A 20,591-nucleotide genomic window follows, 5' to 3' on the forward strand; every position below is an offset into this window, starting at 1 on the left:
GCAGTTTCATTATCTAGCAAGGTTATATACAGACCATGAAGATACCATGGACTTGATATTGTAGTGGTTAAAGTACACCTAAGTGTTGTGCAAGTAGTGCGTTATCATTGAGAGATCTGGATCTCTCTTTTTCATTTTTTTGTGTATATTTGCTAGATCCTGATGTGTCTACAGCCTTTTTATAAACACAGGTGAGGAGCAAGTTTACTACAAAATGTACCTGATTGGGTCACTTTGGCTTTTGTTAGATAGTACCTATTTGGCAAGTAGTGCCATTGAAATACCTGTGATTAGTCACAAAGCAAGGTGCTGTTTGAAGTGAGTAAAGGTGTTGGAATTTGACATATATAATGAATCCCTCCCAATCACATGTGCTGTTAATTATATCTTAGATACATAGCAAATGTAATAATTACTTTGTGGCAAGTCAGATATCTAAACTGGGTCTGTTCTGGGTTTTTCAGGGAGGCAGTTGGGGTACGCGTTAATAAAAGGCATCGAAAAAGAGGTGATACAAATTTTCCCAAATCAAAGCCAGATGTCATTTGGAAATAGGTCTGGTTTTGTCCAAGTCCCTTGATGTTTAGGGCTGAAGAAAGAATTAGAGTTGTTCCATTTTGAGGATTATACTTTAATAAGCTAGCAATTTCAGCAGTGTACAATGCTAAAAATGAAATGGAACTTTGTGCTATTTTCTATAACTCGGTAATATTTTGTTAGCATTGCAGGTCAGTAAAGCTCTCTGCCAAAAATATCCTTCATTATAAACCATCTTATAAATACTTTATTAAAACCTCTCATGTGGTAGTAGGGAAAAACCTGTTTTGAGCCTTTGTAGTAGTGTACGAACAGCCTATCAAATCTGGAAAGCGGGCAGTGGGATAAAGATTCTTGTCTGTAAGGAGCTGTGCTGGACATGCTCACTCTCAAAATTACTGTGACCTGATTGAAGGGCTCAGTGTCAGAGGTTGCAGGCTTGTGGAACATTTGTCCCCGGTGGATAGTATATGCACTAGGAGAAATGCTTTTCTGCAGATCTTGCTGCTGCTTGCATTCTTCTTGTACACTGGCACTTTTAGAAATGGAAAGCTCTCTCCACATCTACTATAATAAACAGGTATTTACGCTTTACTTATTGTTGCAGCACCCCTATAAAAGGCCAGCAGGCCATTCTGATGCCTATCTTGAAAATACTATTTCTTGACAATGTTAATAAGGACTGTTTAAAAAAGATCTCTGAATTCCACACAAGACTGTAGCTTTTCAAGGAGGGGAAGCACCCACAGCCTCTGCTATGCACCCAAAGCTAGGAAGTTTGAGATATTGACATCCTGTGAGCAGCTGAGCACTTTTATTTGGATATTTAAGTATCAAATAGAAATGGGATTTCTGAAATGACTTTGAGTTTCACTGGTTTTTCCATGGTGTGTCTGAATCATTTAAGCCCTTTTTCAAAATATACTATCAAATCTTGTTATGCAGGTTGTTAAATTATGGGGTTTTTTTGTGCTGGGTGCTACTTCACTCTGTTTTTACTGGTGCAGTTCTGACATCAAGAGAAAAAAAAATTACACCTATGGCAAAGAGGTAACTGCTCTAGAAAGCTAGGAAGGGAGTTAAAAAGTTAATTAAATCAGATTAATACAGAACACAAATCTTTTGAACTTTTGATACACACTACCACTTAGAAATAAGAGTTGCTAACTGCAACCAAACTTCAACAGGAAAGAAGCTGTTTCTTCTTCTTCATTGTAAAGAAATGAAAATACTTGGAGGGGTAGGGGTAAATGCAGCACAGTGTGCACTATCAAAAAAGCTGTTTTGTTTAAGTGTGGTAAGAAAAAAAACCCACAAACTCTTCTGCATTGATTTCACATTGTTTCACATGGATCAGGAAGCAAAGGCTATCACGGAAAACCTCAACTTTGGAACAGGGGGATGGTGGCCAGGGAATCCCATCACTGCTTGAACTTGCTGGCATCAATGTTTCATTTGATTGGTGTTTGTGTATTTTTGGCCTCTGGGGCACTTGGAGGCCTTTTGTTATTACTTAGGTCTGAAGCTACAGCTTCATTTTTCACATCTTCTTCATGCAGCTTCTATGTTGAAATAGTTGCTGGTAACGTTTTGTCATGGAATTGTTGAGGTGATTACTTAGTATTTGTAAGACACTTGTCAAATGCTGTAGAAATTAGATATATTGCTTTTATTTTTTTATTTTTACCTTTCTTTTGAACTTTCTTCATACACAAATGAAAAGGTTGGTTATAACATGTGATTCCAGGAGTCCACATCAGCTACATGCTCCTGGCTGTTTGCATAATTTTTAGTAGTCTTAAGAGCTTCTAGTTAGGATTGGCAGTACGCTAGAAGTGACCCAAGTACCTTCTGCTGTGAGATACTATTAAAGTGATGGGACATGCTGCAATATTTCTGCATCCAGTAGGCTGAAAAGGGATTTTTGTATACTTGCTTTAGATCCTAACCTATGTTGTTTTTACATTGGGGATTTGCAATTTTAAGGGTAACAGTGTATTAACAGTCTTGTACTTTTGCATCAACGCCAGAGCTAAAAGGGTGATTAGATGGTTTAAAACAAGGTGGTGAACTGAAAGAGCTGGAGCCTGCTTTATCTTCATTCCTGACCTCACTGTGTGACCTTGGACAGAAAGTTCAATATGTTTCTGCCTCAGTTATCACATCAGTTAAATAAGGGTAACGGTACGAGCCAAAGAGCACTGTTGCTGTAAGATTTTTGTTTGTATAGACCTCTTGTGAATCTCTAGTACTGAAAAATATCTACATGTGAGGCCAAAAATGTTCATGTTCATTCCTAGAACTACATTAGTAGCATGACGTTTTCATATTACATCACATAAAAAATAGTTCAGTGGAAGATATAAAGAAATATAAAGACTATTTTTGAGCTCCCAAGTATTCATTTTCTGGTAATACCTTCATAGCTGTTTCAATGTGGATTCTCCTTGTAGCCTGGTGAGCCTTAGTATGACAGTATTGACAGTGAAATACATAATGTGTTTCAAGAGAAATAAGATTTATTAATCTAATTCTCTGATGAAGAAGATTTTCATATAATTGATTATCTGCCCAGATAGGCTGAGTCATGTGATAATAATAATAAAAATTTTCATTCAGTGCCAGACCATTATCAGCTAGAGTAGCAAACAGATCGATCGATACCAGTTACGATATCCTGCTGTCTAAGCCTGCAATGGGAAAAAAATGATTAAATTGCTTAGATGTTATTTAGGGTCAGTCATCTGACTCTGTCCTTTCAGTTTTTAATTTCCACATTAGCCTCTGCAGGTCTAATGAAAATGTGTTCTAGGCAGTGCTAAGGCCTCTTAGTTGGGAGACATGGTAATTTTTGACTGAGTGAGTGTCTGTGGAGAGAGATTCTTCCCTCTAGTGCAGCCCCCTTTTGCTGAGCTGATACTGCTGGTTCATAAAGCCCAAAGTCTCGGTGGGTTCAGGACTTCTCCTACCTTGTTCTGTGTCACCTGTCTGTGCGTGGGCAGGGGCCTTATTAAGACTAGATCTGGAAGAAGGGAAGTGTTAAGACACCTGTGCTCTAATGACCCACAGCTGTAATGTGACTGTAACCATGAGTTGCCACCACCGCTTTAGACTGTCAGTACGTTGGTGTGTGGTTTGAAATTTACCTCCAAAAGTGTTATAGCTTGTTGTCAGAGACAAGCCTGTCTGTGTGGACACTCACTCACACCTGCGGCAGTGAGTTGCTTTCCCTGGTTTAAAACTGATGGAGTCTGCACTGGCTGCACCAAAAACAAGACTGATACATAAATGTCACATTTGTTCTTCCTGTCAAAGATGTGTGTAGCTCTGGGAGCAGCTGAGATTCAAGAATCCAATAATTAATTTTTACAGGCATGAATTCAGTGTTCGTAGTAAGTTCTCCTGATGTGTTTCTCTTGCTTCTGAATGGGTATTGCAGAGGTCTGCCAGCCCCTGACACCCTCCCCCTGCTGCCCCGTTTGCTTTAATCATGTGTGTGTATGTGCTTTGTAGTGGCATGTATGCATGATGTGGTTACAATTTTGAGGTGACCTGTTTAAAGCTCTGTTTCTTGCATACTGCCTTCTCCAAGCCACCCTTTGCAGGCAACGGGAAGTCCTTTGATAGGAAGAGGAACTTCAACCTCACTGAAATACGTCCTTGTGGGAAGATTAGCACAAAAATCAGAGCACTAGCAGTGGTGGAGGAGCCTTTTGCTTGCAAGTGGCTTGCTTTAAATGTGGCTTGTTATTGCCTGAAGTTTGCTGTCATATGATGGCTGTTCAGTGTCACGTGGAGCTGGAGTTTGTAGGCTCACTTTGATTTTTGATGGGTAGGTGCATATGTGTGAAAATTGTTGTTATTGGTGGTGACTGGCAGTCTCCATCAGAAGACCAAATACTGACAGAGCCCTCAAGACCGAACTCTGCTTTAAATCCAATGTAATGAAGGCATGTTTGCTAGGTTGCAGGTTTTTTTCAGACTTTTATTTGCCACTCCTTGTCTGAGGCTCCAGAGCTACCAGACTTGAATGTGTCAGCAGTGCTATATTTTCTGCCTAAATAAATCCTGGATGGGAGGTAACTGGACTTAGATTCAGTGGTCACAAATTACAGTCATTTGGTAAAGTAGATAATCAAAGATATTGCATTGTCTGATATCAAGCCCAGTACTGCCACAGAGGCATGATGCTGGAGGAATCTGCTGCTTTCATCCTCTGGAGAGAAGGTGCTGGGAACCTCTGGGAGAGGACTGAAACTGGAGTACATTTGCATCTTGTTTCCGGTTGCTGCAATATTTTTTTTTTTTCCCCCTCAGTTGACTACCAAAGCCCCTCTGGCCTATGTAGGGTTTTTTTGTAGTTTCCTCTGCTACCTGTCGCTGTGATATTTTGGTATCCCCTGATGATAAGGTACCTTCTTAACTGCAATTTCTGGACATTTTCAGAAAGTTACCAACATTTTGTCAAAAATCCCGTATGCCCTCCCAGAAAGTAGCATCAACTTAGAAGCCTCAGGGTTCCCATCTGTGTTCTTGTCTTTCCCTTATGTCGGGCTGTCTTCTGGCTTTGAACTAGTTCTTCCTGGGCTCCTCATGCCTGGTTCCAGGCTGGAATAGCTTGCCCTATTTTAGCAAGAGAAGAGAAGCTGAACGTGAGCCCAAAGACTGAAAGAAAGCAAGGATGTGCCACAAGGCATTAACAGCGCTGGTTACTGATCTTCCTTGACTTGCTGTGCTGCCCGAGACCTCTTAGCTACTCCCCAGAATGGATAACGTGCCAGGGTATCCTGGAGCTGGGTGTTTAGGCCTTTCCCTGCAAAGCATCATAGGGCTAGCCATTTTTATAAGGGTTTAAGCCACACTTAGAATATTTACTTTTTAAGAAAACTCAATTTCTTGGTTAAGGACTTGTACCATTCATCTCTGCAGACACATTCATCTCTTCATGTGTCTGCAGGCTAATCTGAAATCACAAAGACAAATTCTATCTATAAGTAGGTGTGAAAGAAACCTGAAAGACTGACTTAGGGATCATAAAAGCTCCCTTTGCACTCAGACTGAGTGCATCCCAAAGTAGTAGGTGGGTGTTATTAAAAAAGTGGTATTTTAAGCATCTGTGATGAACACAAGATTCTTCTAAATGCTGTGAGTTACATAAATTTGCCTATCCAGCCTTGAGCAGGTGGGGTTTTTTTTCAGATTGCACGGGGTTTTGGTTATAACTGTCCATCCACAGGTCTTGTTTTGCAAAATGAATGCTTCCATATCCTGTTTGTATTGCATCTTCCTGTTTAGGTGCTCTCCAAGCTTTGAATATATGCCATGTTTTAGACGGTGGTGTTACAGTTTTAGTATCTCACATAGATGGATCATATTTTATTTAAAAGGTGACCGCACAAAGCTTTAAAAATGCTTCCTTGCCTAGTTCTTTTAGCATTTGCTTGTTTGTTTTTTAAATAATGCTAGCCAATACATTTCAAAATACCATATCTTTATTGTAACTCTGCTTGCGTATCTTAGATGTATTAAGGAGAAAAAGAGGTAGGCTTCTAACATACCAGCTGGTCGTGTGATGGCAGCCTGGTATAGACAAATACACAATGTAATTTTACACCAGTAGGCTGATCAAAGGTAGTCCGCAGGGTTCTCTCTAGGGCTTGTTTCTCTCAGCTACACTGGATTAAAATGCAATTTACCTTGCCGATGGGAGGGTTTTAACACTTTTTAAAAATCAAAGTATTCTTCCCCCTTGTGAAAATACAGTCTTTGTCAGTAAGACACAGAGCTGATCATCAAATTTCTAGGTTATAGTTTCCTGCGATCACAGGAGGGCTACCTTCCTTGGTGATTCCCTTTTTATTTTGTGGGTTTTTTTTTCCCCACTTCCTCCTTTGGACTGTTCTATTATGGTTCTGCTGTAGCTGCTGAGGTTTCTGAGAACAGATTAAATAATATATTCAGTCCATAAAGGCACAAGGCAAGAGCCTTTTCAAGAACATGATGGTTCTGGGTTAATTTCAGTCTCTTATGTGGTTGTTTTCTTTGCTTCCCTTGTATTCTGTTTGGTTACAGCAGACAGCAAATTGCTCTTCTACATTGGGCAGTGATGTTTTTGAATATATAAAAGTTAATCCCTTAAAAGAAGTCTTCAAGCAAAAAAACAAATTCTGTATAACCTCAGTCCTTCCTTGGAAAAAGGCAGCAGTGTTTCCAGAAGATACGGGAAGTGCTGAGGTTGCTCTGTCTGGGAAAGAAAATGATACTGTTACTGCACTAAACAACCTTTTCTCCTTCTCCAGTTTCTTAGCATCCTGGTCACCGTGACCTTGTGTGTTTGCAGAATCTTTGATTTGAATAGAGTAAAAGCATTTGCTTACATGCCTGACTCAGGCTTTTGTTGACTATAGATAGCTTTGTCCTTCACTTGAATTCTTCCTGACTTCTGGTTGGAACATAGTAGTTTTGTAGTGCTGTTACGTATACTTCACGTTATGAAGTAATACGAGTGATATCTCCAGTAAAAAACTAGTAAGAAAATAATAAGCCAAGGTAGAACTTGGTAGAAGAGGCTGCAAGGGCTTTTTCTAGAGCACTATAGAAGGCAGTTAGCAAGTCAGCACATAAAGGTGCTTGTTGAAAATGTGCTACAGAGTAAGTTATAAACGTGTAGAAAAAGGGCAGTAGAGCACTTACTTTTCCTTATAACCATGATGATGTTGTGATCTTGAGTATCCTGAAGTTGACCGTAGCTGTCCCAAAAGGTTTCATGTCTTTCAGTCGGCAGCTTATGAGTAGTCAATTCTTGGATGCGTGCGACTTTTTCCTTTTTTTAAGATCCCTTGGAATAAACAGGTGAGGAGGATGATCAGACCTATCAAACTCTTATCCCAGAGGACTGCTTATTCAGGCTCTGCTTGGTTAGTAAATTGGTGGCAGAGCTAATAATAAGCAAACAGAAAAGGAGCTGCAGATCACAGTCTGTCTATGTAGTCTTCATGATAAATTGGTACACAGAAGAGAGTGATCTGAGGGGAACTGATCACTGCTGGAAGGAGACCTGTCAGTTTCTCAAGTGGGTTTCCCCTAAGAGGGATCAGTTGGCTTTCTAGGTGGTGTAGGTGGTATCCTTGTACTGTATGTTGCAACAGTACAGTATGGACTGGGTGTGTGTATGGACTAAAATTCCCTAGGTGCTTTGCATGCCATTGTAGTAATGCAAGAAGTACATGTTGCGGCCAGAGTGTATCTGCAGTTATTTTCTGCTTGAGCTACATTATTGAAGGCTTCAAAGTGGGTGAAAACAAATACTGTGCCCTAGGCCTTCCCTTCTGTAACAAAAAGAAGTAGGTAGTCTGGTTTTGCATTTCTGATAATGATGGGTATTATTATTATTTTAAATCCTCCTCTCTGCAATTGCTGACAGCCATGAGAATAGCTGCAGTAATAATTTTCATTCTGTACCATTGGTCTCATTGTCTGTGGACACTGTTAACTAAACAAAAGCATTTTAAAAATTGGATATAAAATTATTAATTCAAATGCTGAGAACCTGCTGAATAATTTGGGGTGCTGCTTGCTGGTCTGTTTGGTTTAGGCTGACATTCTCTGTTCTACTGCAGGGCCACCTGAGCAGAATTTTTAGCAGCTTCTTTCGCTTACAGTGTGATAGACTGCATTTGATGTGCACATGGGACTTCCCTTGGATACTCCTACTAAGAAGTTTTCCCTTTCTCTGCATCCCTTGACTTCCCAGATCAAGGGACTAGAACAAGGTCAGGGTGGAAGATGGGTGAGCAGCAGTTCTTCATGTTCCCATGTCAGCTTTCAAGTTCCCATAGGTGACCAGACACAGCCTGAGTTTTGCAGACTGTGGCTTATCATTAGAGTGCTAGACAGGAATTAAAGCAGCATTAAATCAGGGAGAGAGAACAGTTGAGGAACTGGTCTGGAATTCAAAAGATCTGAGCTAAAAGTTAGATATTGAACTTCTGATCCTTGTGAAATGTGTATTTCTTTGTGCCCGAGGGAAACTACTGTCTCCCTGTCTTGGTTTTTCATTCCAAAAAATGCAGTCCATTCTGCTCCTATTTTCTGGTCTTTGTGTCTCTTCATATAGGTTTTCCAGGCCAGGAACTGTCTATTAGTATGTATAGGAACACTGACTAGTACAGCTAGTCATGAACATAGCAGGGGCTTTTAAAACCAGTTGTAACATAAATATTTATGAGTGATTCCTTCCATCACCTTGTTCACAACTGCATGGGAAGAGGTGGCAGCACTGCTGCCTCCAAGGAAAAGCTTGCTGTTGGATTGGAGAGGCTTGAGGGCCCAGAGTTGGAAAGGAAAGCTCTCTCCCATGCTAAGCCCTGAATGAGAAGCATCTCTGGGGTTTGCAGCAGACTTGTAAGTTTTGTCTTCCAGTCCATCTGTGTCTTCTGTTGGATGGTCCAAAGTTGGTTCAGCTAGGGAAGTCTCAGCAGAGTTTTGAAGCAGTTTTTTCTGCTTTGCAAAGTGTAGAGCTCGGATATCTGGACTGCTTTTGCAAATGTAAAATTCCATCTTGAAAATTTCAGCGGAAAAGATAATTCGTAATTATTCTTGTTCTCACAGGGGAAAACTCAGCCAAGATATCTGCAGACTAAAAATAATGTTTTGCAACTTTATCTGGAGACTCTCCAGATATTTTGCTAACATGAATTAATGAAATCCCAAAATATCCCTTGCAGCCCAGTGGTTTTTTATCCTTGTTTACAGGTGAATTAATAAATGGATGAAATTCTGGATGCCTTGAAAGCACTGGAAAAGCATGACTAGGACCAGTATTTCACCTTAAAGCTTAAAGTAAACCAACTAATGATCAAATTTACAGTTATACTGTGTTTTCTGATGTCTTGTGGGTTTAGTTGCTTTTCAGTTGTTAAATGCTTCCTTTTTCCAACTTATCAAGTAATGTAAATATCCGTTATTGCACCCAGATAATACAACAAGATAGCTAGATATTTTATTCTTATTCCTATTTTGTGACCAACTTACATTTGGTATGTCAGTTATCCTCAAGACTTCACCATCCAATCTAGTTTACACTTAACTCGGAAGTGTGTCGGCTTGCTCTTACCTAAATTCAGCCCATTGGCAATGGTAGATAGGCACACAAATACGACAGTAAATAAGTTTCTGAGCAGGGCAGTTATCATTAGAATTGCTTAAGCATCAACCAGAAGCGCCAAAACTAGTGAAAATGCTATCTCAGGCTGGCAAATGTGCCATGTTTGCTGCCCACAGCAGAGAATCTGCAGAGAGTTGGTGCAGCACCTTTGGGCTGCCAGAGAGGAGTGGTAGGGAACGTGTGGGAGTGAAACAGAGAGAATCAAAGTGTCTCAGGGGATGGAGGCTGAGGAGGAGACAGTGTAACAACTTCTACAGACTTGTGAGGTTCCGAAAAACTGCCAACACTGGAGTATGGAAGATAATTTTAGGTCCGTTAACAAAACTTCCAAAAGATACAAGGCTTCAGACTGGTAGTTCAGAGGTAGGCTGACTTTAAAATAAAGAGAAAAGCAGACGGATATTTTTTTTTTTTAACTCAGACCAGAGTAGGCTTTTGTAACAAAACAAACTATGGTTTGATTACTTGCTGCTACTGTTGCAAAAAAAATATTTGATTTTGGAAGGAGGTGAGCCTTAGATGGACTTTTTACAGCCTTGCCACTGAACATTTGGCTGCTCTTGCCTGGATCAGATAATTTAATTTGCTGACCAAACCTTTACAGCCACACTGTTTCAAGTACATATGTACACATATTCAACTATATGCACACAGACTTGGCTCAATTGAAGATATGAGAAACTCGTCAGGATGGCCAGTAAGTGATAGGAGGCATAAATATTTTGCCATCAGTCAGGAGAAGACAGCCTGAATGTCTAGGTCAAATGCACAGTGCTCAGGGGATAGAAGATTAGAATAAATACTATAAAGACTTTCAATGCGATCTTTCTAGATTCTTGAGAACCTGCGTATCAGTTTGTTTTGTAATAAAGATGAAAAGATGAGGAGTGCTTACTGTGTGTGTGTTTGGAGGAGGTCGTTTTGGTTTGATTATTTTTTTGCGATATGTGGAAAGTACAAAAGTCTTTCTAATAACACTGACTTCCTTGGAATTGTGCGTAAGGCCATTGATACTGACTCCATATTTGTACATGACGTTGCTGCAGCTCATGTGGAATGCGAAGAAGGAGAAAATGTGTCACTCTATCAATGAGAGACTTCTGTTCTTGATTGGTTTGTGAAATGTAAGCTGAAGGAAACCTATTGCATTCTCTTTAACATTGACCTGGTTTTGTATTTAGAAACTTTGTGAAGTACCTTTCAACCGGCAGGCCCCAGGTTTCAGGGCAAAATGTGCTCTTCACCAGTTAAAGATTTTACAGTGGCAACAGCACCATCTTACGTAGATTTTTCTCTCTGTAATATACACATAAGGCTTTGCACTGCATTTAGGGATGATTAAAAGGACCTCGAATTGATGCAGGAGTAGGAAATTGTTGTGTTCTGCAGCAGCTGATGTTAAGTGCAAGGTGGCTTATCACATGAAACTGGGGAACATAAACCAGGTCAGAGCTGAGGTAAGTAGTAGGGAAGCACACACATCAAAATTGGTTGGCTAGAGTTTGGATGGAGTATGGGCTGCAAAGAAAACATGCGAAGCAAGCTGAGGCAAGCTAACCCTTGTGGTATCATGCACAAGATCATCTGTGACCACAGATTTCATTTTGACAGTTAAGCCTTTGTCTTCGGATGGGAACTTCTTGGGAAGGATATGTCAGACTGGTCAACTGAGATTGTTCCCGCAGTAACAATAATGTCAAGGTGTTTCTTAGCTTGAATAAGCATTACAGGAGATGCTTGTCTGGTATTGTATTCTGCATTACAGAGACTGTGCTGCTTTTATCATTTTACCGCTTGCTGATGGTTTGTGTAGGAATGAGTATTTTGTACAGTTCCCTGCTGCAACCAGCAGTGTGTGATATGACTAGTGCTAAAACCCCCTGAAAATAAAAGCCAACTGAAGAGCTGTGATGATGGGAAGGGAAGAGAGAGGCACTTATCCTACCTAGCTTACATAGCTGTTGTACTGCAAAAGAGTTTTTTTTTTTTCCTGAAAGGGCTTATCACTCTCCGCTGACTACAGAGGAAGCTCAGGTGCCTCGCTTGGATGAGGCAGTCAGCTTTCCGATGGCTAAAGTTCAGCCAGACAAATTCCACGGTGAGTGGTGGAATTTAGATTATTTTGTTTGTTCACAGTTAATGTGTGTTCTGTTCTCTTGACAAGGGCGTAGCTGGTCCTTAAAAGGAGAAGGGCACTTGCTTGTTTGCCTGAGGCCTGGCTACTGCCTTCTGGATCAGTTGGCACCCTCAAGGGGAAAGAGGGACCATTTCTTTCATTACAGCAGTTCATGGAGAACTGCAGAAGAAAAAAGCTTCATGAGTGCAGGGTGAGGAAAGCAGAGGGGGGGAGACCAAGTCAACAAAGCCTTCAGAAAGAGTGATGAATGGGGAATGCCAAGAAGAGCAAGGAGCAGACACGCAGTCAGGGCTCGGATAGAGAAGGAAAACAAGGTGTTTTACTGGGAGTTTAGAGGGGACAGTGCAGAGTTTGTTGCAGCCCAAGAAGTCTTCTGAATGCTGCTGGCCTGAAAGCAAACCTAAAAGAATGAACCTGTCCTGGGAGCACACTGTGGGTAGGAGAGTGTTTGATCACTAACTCCCTTATTTTTATTCTGCTTCACTCAAAAGGATCAGTAACGAATTTTCAAGGTTCCTTTGTTCTAGTTCATGTTCAAGTAGAACAAAGTTTGAGGCTGTAAAAGTTCCTTTGTGTGTTTTTGGTCCATCCAGAGTTTGTGCTGTTTCCAACTGAGGAGGGAGGAAATTATTGCTGCACAGAATCCGTGGTTGCTTCTTTGGCTTTTCCTTGAATGCCATTTAAACAACAACAAAGCATGCAGAAATGTTTAAGAGCAGTGGCCTTTCGGCCTTTCTAGATACCCGATTAAGTATTCAGGGCAGATGCTTTAAAAAACTTGACCAAATTTTCTTGAAATCTGCAGTTTTGGCTGGAATACATGTTACTGTTCTACATAACTTCCCATCCATCCCATGAAAAAACAGCCATTTGAAGGAAAAGCAGTTAATGAGCTTTGCTCATGAGTATGTTTATGATTTTTCAGTCTGATTTTGACATATTACCAGCATTGGTGACATTTTTGTTTCCCTTCATTGGTGACATTTTTGTTTCCCTTCATGTTCCTTCGTTGGTGACATTTTTGTTTCCCTTCCCTTCATTTGTACAGAAATAGAAAGATTTTAGAATGGGCTAAGTACTTCATACAGGCAGCGTTGCACTGGGCACAGTTACATGACAGAGAGAAACATGAAATATATGCATCTCTATCTTGTGTAGGACAAGGATCTTCAACGGGGTAGCTGTAGATCAAAGCCCAGCCTGTCAGGTGTGATCAAATAGCCTGCTGAATAAGACCAAAGAGGATGAAGCCGTTTGGTACAGCAACCTTGGTTTGTTTTGCCGCAGACAGTGTATTCTTTATGTGAGGTGTGAGTTCATGGCGTCCCCGTTTACACAAGCACATGAAGTTCCAGCGCACACGTTACTCTCCTCTCATGCGTATGGTAGAGCTGTAGCAGCTCTTAACTCCTCCATCATCCCACTCTCAACTCCTTTCAAAAAGTTTTTGAAAACCAGTACACAAAACACATACTCCCGAAACTAGACTCAGCAGAAAGCTTAGGAAAAAGAGGTTTAAAACGGGATGGAGGGGTGTGGGGGAACCAACCCAAACCCCACTATTATATTTGTATCTCCCTGTTGTTGCAGATGAGGCCCTATAAATAAAATGCTTGGCAAGCTTCCTGTCGTGGAGCAGAAGAGTGTATATTAATATGTGCTGTGAGGAGTAAGTTCTGTAAGGAACTCTCTTCCTCCTTCCCAAGATTTCCAGCCATAAAAACACAAGAACGCCTATATATGATCCATACAGCTCTTAATATCTCCATCATTTACAGAGGCCTTGTTCCCTGAGGGTTCCTCAGTGGTATAGTAAGCAAGCGACAGAATAGTAAAACTTCGGAATTGACAGTTATTCTCCTTTTTTGACTATGTAAATATAAGCAGAGACTGCTTTACCTTTTGTCCTGTTTGTTAACTGATGGCAAGAAAAGCTTATTTAGGTTCTTATTAATCAGGTGCTAACAATGTAAAGTGCTGGAGGACCTACCTTTGTGTACTTCTGATCTAATGCAATCCCAGGCAGAACAGAATGAGTCCCTTTTTGTGCAAGATGTCTGGTGAGTTTCAGGAAGGCAGGAGACTGCGTAGCAACCTGCGGTGAAAAATTGAAATAAGAACAGGGGATTGCGTACTGCAACAGTAGGAGCTTTTGCCAACGTTAGTGAGAGAGAGTGAGTCCAAGAAAAGAAACATGAGGTCTTCTGTTATGAAGTTGTGAAGTAGAAATGAGAGCTTAGGACAAATGATAAGTCAGGAGGCCATAGCTGCTTTTAAAGAAAGAAGAAAGGGGGGAAAAAAAAGAAAAAGGAAACAAAAGTGGGTTTGGTGAGGAAGAGGGGTCAAGGGAAAGCTTGGGAAAGTTTCATAAGAAGCATCATTTTTGGACCTGTTGGAGGACAGAACAGCTTGAGCAAAAGAGTTTGATGGATAGGAAATAAACAGAATATGAAATACCAAGCCTCAGCTTTTTAGATCTGAGCTGTTTCTTGGTAAAGTGTTTCCAAAGATTTCATAGCCACAATAATTTTTTCTAATATGCCCAAACTTTCCTTAAAATAATTGAAAGCCTAGTGCTATTGCCAGCTTCCTGACAGCTAGTTGTTACTAGAATCAACAGTTGTTTCAAGGACGGCTTGATTAAAGTGTCACATAGCTACAGTTTACTGGCATGAGACTTTTGTTTCTCCAGCAGACTTTCTTATCACAAGCCTTTAATGGGACCATGTAGAAGAGGGTTTTATTTTTCTCCTTGGGGCTTTTTTTTTTTTTTAAAAAAACTCTTGAACTTTCCTCTGAAGCAAAATTTGTTTGATGTTGAGTGTATCTTATTCAAATATCCTTGACATCCATATCCAAAGGTCCTCTATAACCTGTGACGTACATACAGTAACAATGGGGAACTGAAACTTCTCGTCGTAGCATGTTTTGGGTTAGACACACTCCAAGCATTAAAGCAGTTTAATTGTGTTCCAGGTGAGTAACAGATCACCACAGGTAACAGATCTAGGTTACTAGGTAACAGATCACCGTAATTGTTAATTATTATTACAGGAAAATATCTAGGACTTACTGGGCTAAGAGAAGATCTTGGCCTTAAAGTCCAATTGTCTTAGTTTAGTAATGAGACACGACAAGTGGGTGACGCTGGAAAGCGGCTAAAGGGTGTTGTCAGATAATGCTCTTGTGAAGTCTTTTGGGACTAGCTTAAAACATTCACTGACATCCCAGAAGACAGCGTGCATCATGCGAGTGGTTCTCATCTGTACCTGTGCAAAGTTTTCCAGGTCAGCCAAGAGCCACTACTGAAGTCACTTTGAACCCATTTGACACTGAAAGTTAAGAAATGCTTGGACGATCCAGTCTGGTGACTCGACTGTAGGGGCAGAAACCTCCAGCTGTGATACCGAAACAAACACCTGGGAGTGGCACAGTAAAACTGCGCTGGCGACTTCCAGAGTGATTACACCCTAATGTACCCAGTGCCTTTTCAGAAAGGGGCTGATGTAGGCTCTGTTGGCAAGGAAGAATGCTTTTTTTTGTTCAGTAGCTGCAGTGTGAGCTTGTCATCGGCCTGTCCCCTCACAGGCAGCAGTGCTCAGGAGGCACTCATGGAAGAATGTCCGAAGGGTTTTAAGGAGGGAAAACTGGGTTAATGCCACCACCACTGAATTTTAAAAGGAGGCACACTGTGCATGAGGTAGGCTCGGAAAAGAGCTCCAGGGTGTTGGGAAGAGAGGCCAACAAGGTGTATCACAGTTGGCATAGGAAAGGGGTTAACGGACAACACTGCGAGGTGATAGTGCAGAGAAGTACAGCAGGAATGCATTATACCTTGAAAGAAAAAGCATGGTGGAGGGGAGAGCAATGAACGCAGTCAGTCCTCTGTGATATAAGATGGGAGATATACCATAGTAAAGAGGTAGGGGAGGAATGTTGTCTTAGGACCTGAGTGGTATCTGCTGTAGTAAGAGAAACACTCTAAGAGGCCAAGCATGCATTTGGCATTGTAGATGAAGAAGATAATTAAAATGTCAACTTCAAAGAACAGAGAAAGATGTAGAGAGAGTGTGGACTGATCCTCAGAGGGGATTCGATGTTGGCACTAGTCATGGTGTCAGAGAAGCACCGCAGAGAAGACCGAGAGGGCTTCACAAATGTCAGCTTCTGAGGCAAATAGTTCAGTGTTAGGGGAGGCAATCTGCAAGGTAGTGTGCTTGTGTCCGCTCACTAAGGACAGCACATTCTGTGCTTGAGAGCTGCAAAGGTGTTAACATGAGCTAATTGTATTAATAGAAGTGCCAGGAAGGTGTATGTGTAATATGAAGGGTCCTGCATTTCACCTGAGGTGGCTTGATTGGCCCGATTTCAAGCAGTTAGTTTTCACAATCTTGGTCATGGTTTTTCAGCAGGTGTGTACGTGTGCAAGCTGGAATTTCCCTCTTTATTTTCTTTTATAGTGTACCACACATATATTAATAGCACAGTAATGTTTTACTTTATAAGATTCTATTGGGTCCACGATATAAAGGAACAGAGTGGTTCACAAAGGTCCTCTGGTTTTCTTGTGTTCAATAGGAAATCGCCCATCATCTCCGACCTGGAACTCTGCGTGCTGTCTTTGGGAAGAACAAGATTCAGAATGCTGTCCACTGCACAGACCTACCTGAAGATGGACTTTTGGAGGTAAGACCTGCTGGACAAACATGTGCTTTTATATCAAACGAAGTTTTAAAGTGAAAAGCTATAGCTGACACTGTTTTAAGATGTTGAAGTATCTTATATGTGGGTTAACTGTGTTGGAGACCAGCAATCAACTAGAAACAAAAGCAAAGAGTTTATTAAGGGCATTTAACTCGGTTAATTCTGATACTGTAAAAAATTCATCCATGCAGTTTTCTTGAGTGAATATAGTACAATGAAGTATTTAATGAAATGAAAGTCAAAAGTCTTCTCTTTGGCTGAATGTGTCCTTGGGACTGGGTATCAGCACCTAACAGTGCTTCTGCAGGGACACCTTCTTAGCCCTTTCTTGCATGACCACCATGACTCCTGATCTGGATTGTCTCTACAGTGAGCTTGTACAGAGCTTGGAATATTACAGGCACTAGGGATTCAAATTCTCCAGATAGGGTCCAGGTTTATTTGTAGACAATCATAATTACACACATGAGTTGGTATTTCCTGTGTTTTATATTAACGTACTAATTATTATCTGATTTTGGCTTTGTATGCTTTCTTTAAAGTCCAATAAAATGGGAAAATGTTAAATTAAGGGAGTTTATAAAGACAGAAGTACTCACTATGAAAACCAGAACAAGCTCGCTCACTTAATTCCATGCCTCAGAACTAAGGTTTGTACAGGGGGTTGAAGTGGTGTGGAAGCGTATCTTGCATGGATCTCTGCATCAATGCAGATGTTTTTCCAGCACATGCATAGCTTCTGTTTTACTGTCTACATGTATTTGTGAGCGTTTTGCTGTCAGACTATAGCAGAATGATGTTGCAGCAAGAGCTTTCCTAGCTCGGATAATTTTACATTGCCAAAATAGTGTTTTCAGTGAGGGAAGAGGAAGAGCTAACTGCAACACCATCCCCCTTCATGAAATAAAATCAAATCCGTGAGTTAAAGTGCTGTTTGCCAGGAAATTGCATCTAGTTTAAGGAATAGACTAGTGAAATTCAACGCTGAGAATGGCAGCCAGTATCAACAAAGTTGCAGCTTTTTAAACTGTTTCCAAGCTGTCATTAAAAGTTGACAACTTCTAGTTTCTGCCCAAAGGGACTGGATTTAAACAAGCAAACAGATATTTGTCACCACATGCCTAAAATCCCTCAGTCATGACTTTTAAATGGCAACAGAAAAAAAGGCATAGCCTGCAAGGGAAAAATGAAAGTCTCACCAACACTCACAGAGCATTTTAGTACTTCAGCAGAATTCTCTCTCTCTCTCTCTCTCGTGTCCACAGTCAGTCTCCTTTAGCTGGTGCAAACCATTTTGCTCGTTGTTTAAATTGGGTTTACAGCTACTATAAGTGAGGTGGGTAGGCAAGCAGTCGAATTGCTTCTCCAAAACAAAAATTGAGGCTGGAGTTCTCTTTCAAGGTCTCCACTACATGTGTTTGTCCTTAGAATCCCACAGCTGAATCATAAGCTAAGTTCTTGATCTAGTATTACTCTGACTACACACTTTGCAGTTCCCATTGCAGACTGGTCATTTTAACAGTCATTTATTCATAGTATTTTTTTGGGAGAAGGGTCTAAAATCTCTTTTTACCGTAGGCATAATTGTACACAGAATGCGGCTCTTCGTCTGTCTGTAGTTTCTTCTGTAACAGTCCAGGTTAAGCCAGCAGTTGTAAAGGACATCGGTCAATGTTTTTTAATGTGTAAATAAAGCAGTGAATGTTTCGTTCCGATTGTTTGGCAAATAAGCATTATAATGTAAACTATAGAAACCTTTTTACTGCTAACACTTTAATTCTTGGAGTATCTTTAGATCTGTGTTCTGTAAGAAATGTAGTTGCCTGAAAACTTAGGTGAGCAAAATTTAAAAATAACCTCTGGATTTGCTTAAGTGCAAGGGCTTGTCACAACTGATGAAAAAGAAATGATACAGTATACACAGACATCATCTTTGGGAAGGGCTTTTTCTGTGAGAGGAGCTCAAATCCAGTCACAGAGGTCTCATTTGCTGGCAAGGAGAAACCAGACCTTTCTCCCCCCTCAGTCCCATAACGAAAGGGCTGTACGTGCTGGGTTAGAGCAGAGTGACTGTGTGGCATGCAAGACAACTATAAAAGGAAACTGAGCCGGACTAACATTTTTAAGAAGTATGTTGTTCAGTAAATGATAGTGAATGTTTTCATTCTTTAATGGATAACTGAATATTTTAATATACTGAGTTTAACAGAGCAATTATTCTCAGCCTTGGAGGAGGTGAATTCAGAGATAGATAAGGCACTGGTCATTGAGGAGAATGACCTTGGCTATGTTGGCACAGTGGAACTTCCTTCTTTTGATACGGAGTTAGCATGTGTTCGTTATGTCCATGTTCTGATAGGAGATGTTGCTGTTGCTGAGATGTTAATGCTGCTGTTGCTATAAAAGCTTTACAGTATCATTGTAGGACAACTGATTAGTAGAAGAGGAGTCTGGAATAAATTTCAGAGACACATCTGACCTACTAGATTTATACTATGAAGATGAAGGATCCTTTTTAAAACCCCAAAGAAAATTAATTCATCCCTAGCAGTCTCTTTCCTTTCTTCAGGTGGCATTGTTTTTTGTACAGTGTTAATACTCTGCTGCAGTTACTACCCAGTATAGCTCCAAAAATCAGCCTATGTGCAAATTCTTGCACTCCTGTTTTGGTGATGAAAGGTAGCTTTGGCAATCTGAATTCAGGCACAGGAGTTAGGAACTCCAGAGTTTCGTTTCTAACTCTGGTGCTGATTTTATCTGAGCTTGGCTAAGCCACTTTTCAAATTTTGGCATGAAAGTTTGGCTCTGAAATTCTGTATTGAAGATGTTCTGATTTATGTATTTCTTCTCTAAAATAAAATACTAAATGCAAAATTTTTAGAAAGCAAACTGCAGAATCATTATTACAAATTCTAACAAAATTCTAACACTTTTTTCCCCCCCCAATTCCCACTACATATATGTTGGCGGGGTTTTTTTGGGGGGCAGGTTGGTTGGTTGGTTTTGGTGTTTGGGGGGGGCGTGTTTTGGTTTGGTTTTTGTTTGTTTGTGTCCACACTTCTCTGCAGTTTTCATCACCCACAGTTTAAGATCTAACTGAAATTTGAAAAGAGTTTGCAATGGCAGTTGCTGTCTGATTGTCCACAAATGGAGACTTCTTAGAGGAGATGAGGTAGGTAATTGAGGGCTAGATCAAATGCTTGCTAAAGTTAATAGCCAAACTCTGTGTGACTTTGGTGGTTCATACTTAGTTGGCAGTCACTAGGAAGGGCAAGGTAGTGACCTTTCTCCCAAAAATCATGACCAAGGAGTACTCGGGGAAAGGAGAGAGAACAACGCTGTCTTGGGAACAGCAAGGACTAACTAACTAAGTAAGGGTCAGCTTGTGCACCTAGTTTTAGAACACTGTATTTAATTAATATAGTACTGCAGTTTTGCAGTGGTTTTTTGTTAGACCTCTTTTCCACGGACCTTGAAAAAGGAAAGTTCACTTTTAATCTTAAAAAACCCTTGAACAAACAAACAAACAAACCCCAAAAGCAAATACCAGCACTTGCTCCCACCAGTTTGACCCTTAACTCCTGTCTTTGTTCTACAAACTACTTCACGTTTTAGGCAGTGACTAAAGCATACCAGAATTAATGAATAACTCACTTTGGCTCAAGAGAGGAGGGGAGATGCAGTTGAACCTAAACCGCAACTGGTGACAATGGAAAATCAGTGTATTTTCAGTTGTAAAGCTGTAACTGCTTCTTTTATTCCTAGTTTAGTGATACAGGAGAAGGGTGAATATTGCCCTGAAACTTCTTGGATGATCTCTTTGACTTACTGGGTCAGGCAATTACTTATTCACTTCATAGACTTCTGTGTCCTCATATCAGTACAAAATGTATTTTCACAGGTGACAATGGATAGACATGAATAACTCAGTCCATTTTCTTAGCCTTGTCATCAGTTTCCCGTTTTAATGGGGAGAGGAAAAAAAGGAGGAAGTAGGGAAGGGAGTCTGGTAGCGATGGAGTATTTATGAGATGATGGGGTTTAATG

The 20,591-nt window shown here is 40.6% G+C and overlaps 1 protein-coding gene across 3 annotated transcripts in view; it reads left to right on the forward strand.

The window, feature by feature from the left end:
- Positions 1–20,591, forward strand: part of NME7 (NME/NM23 family member 7) — a 90,497-nt gene that overhangs the window by 57,683 nt on the left and 12,223 nt on the right. For 2 of the 3 annotated variants that reach the window (XM_075167723.1, XM_075167741.1), the window contains one exon: positions 16,419–16,526. In XM_075167723.1, coding sequence (XP_075023824.1) covers positions 16,419–16,526 — 108 coding nt within the window. Of the gene's footprint in view, positions 1–11,700; positions 11,802–16,418; positions 16,527–20,591 lie in introns of those variants that run through there. The other variant, XM_075167733.1, reaches the window with a different exon arrangement.

This window comes from Calonectris borealis, chromosome 1 (genome assembly GCF_964195595.1).
Source record: "Calonectris borealis chromosome 1, bCalBor7.hap1.2, whole genome shotgun sequence".
Classification (NCBI taxonomy): Eukaryota; Metazoa; Chordata; class Aves; order Procellariiformes; family Procellariidae; genus Calonectris; species Calonectris borealis.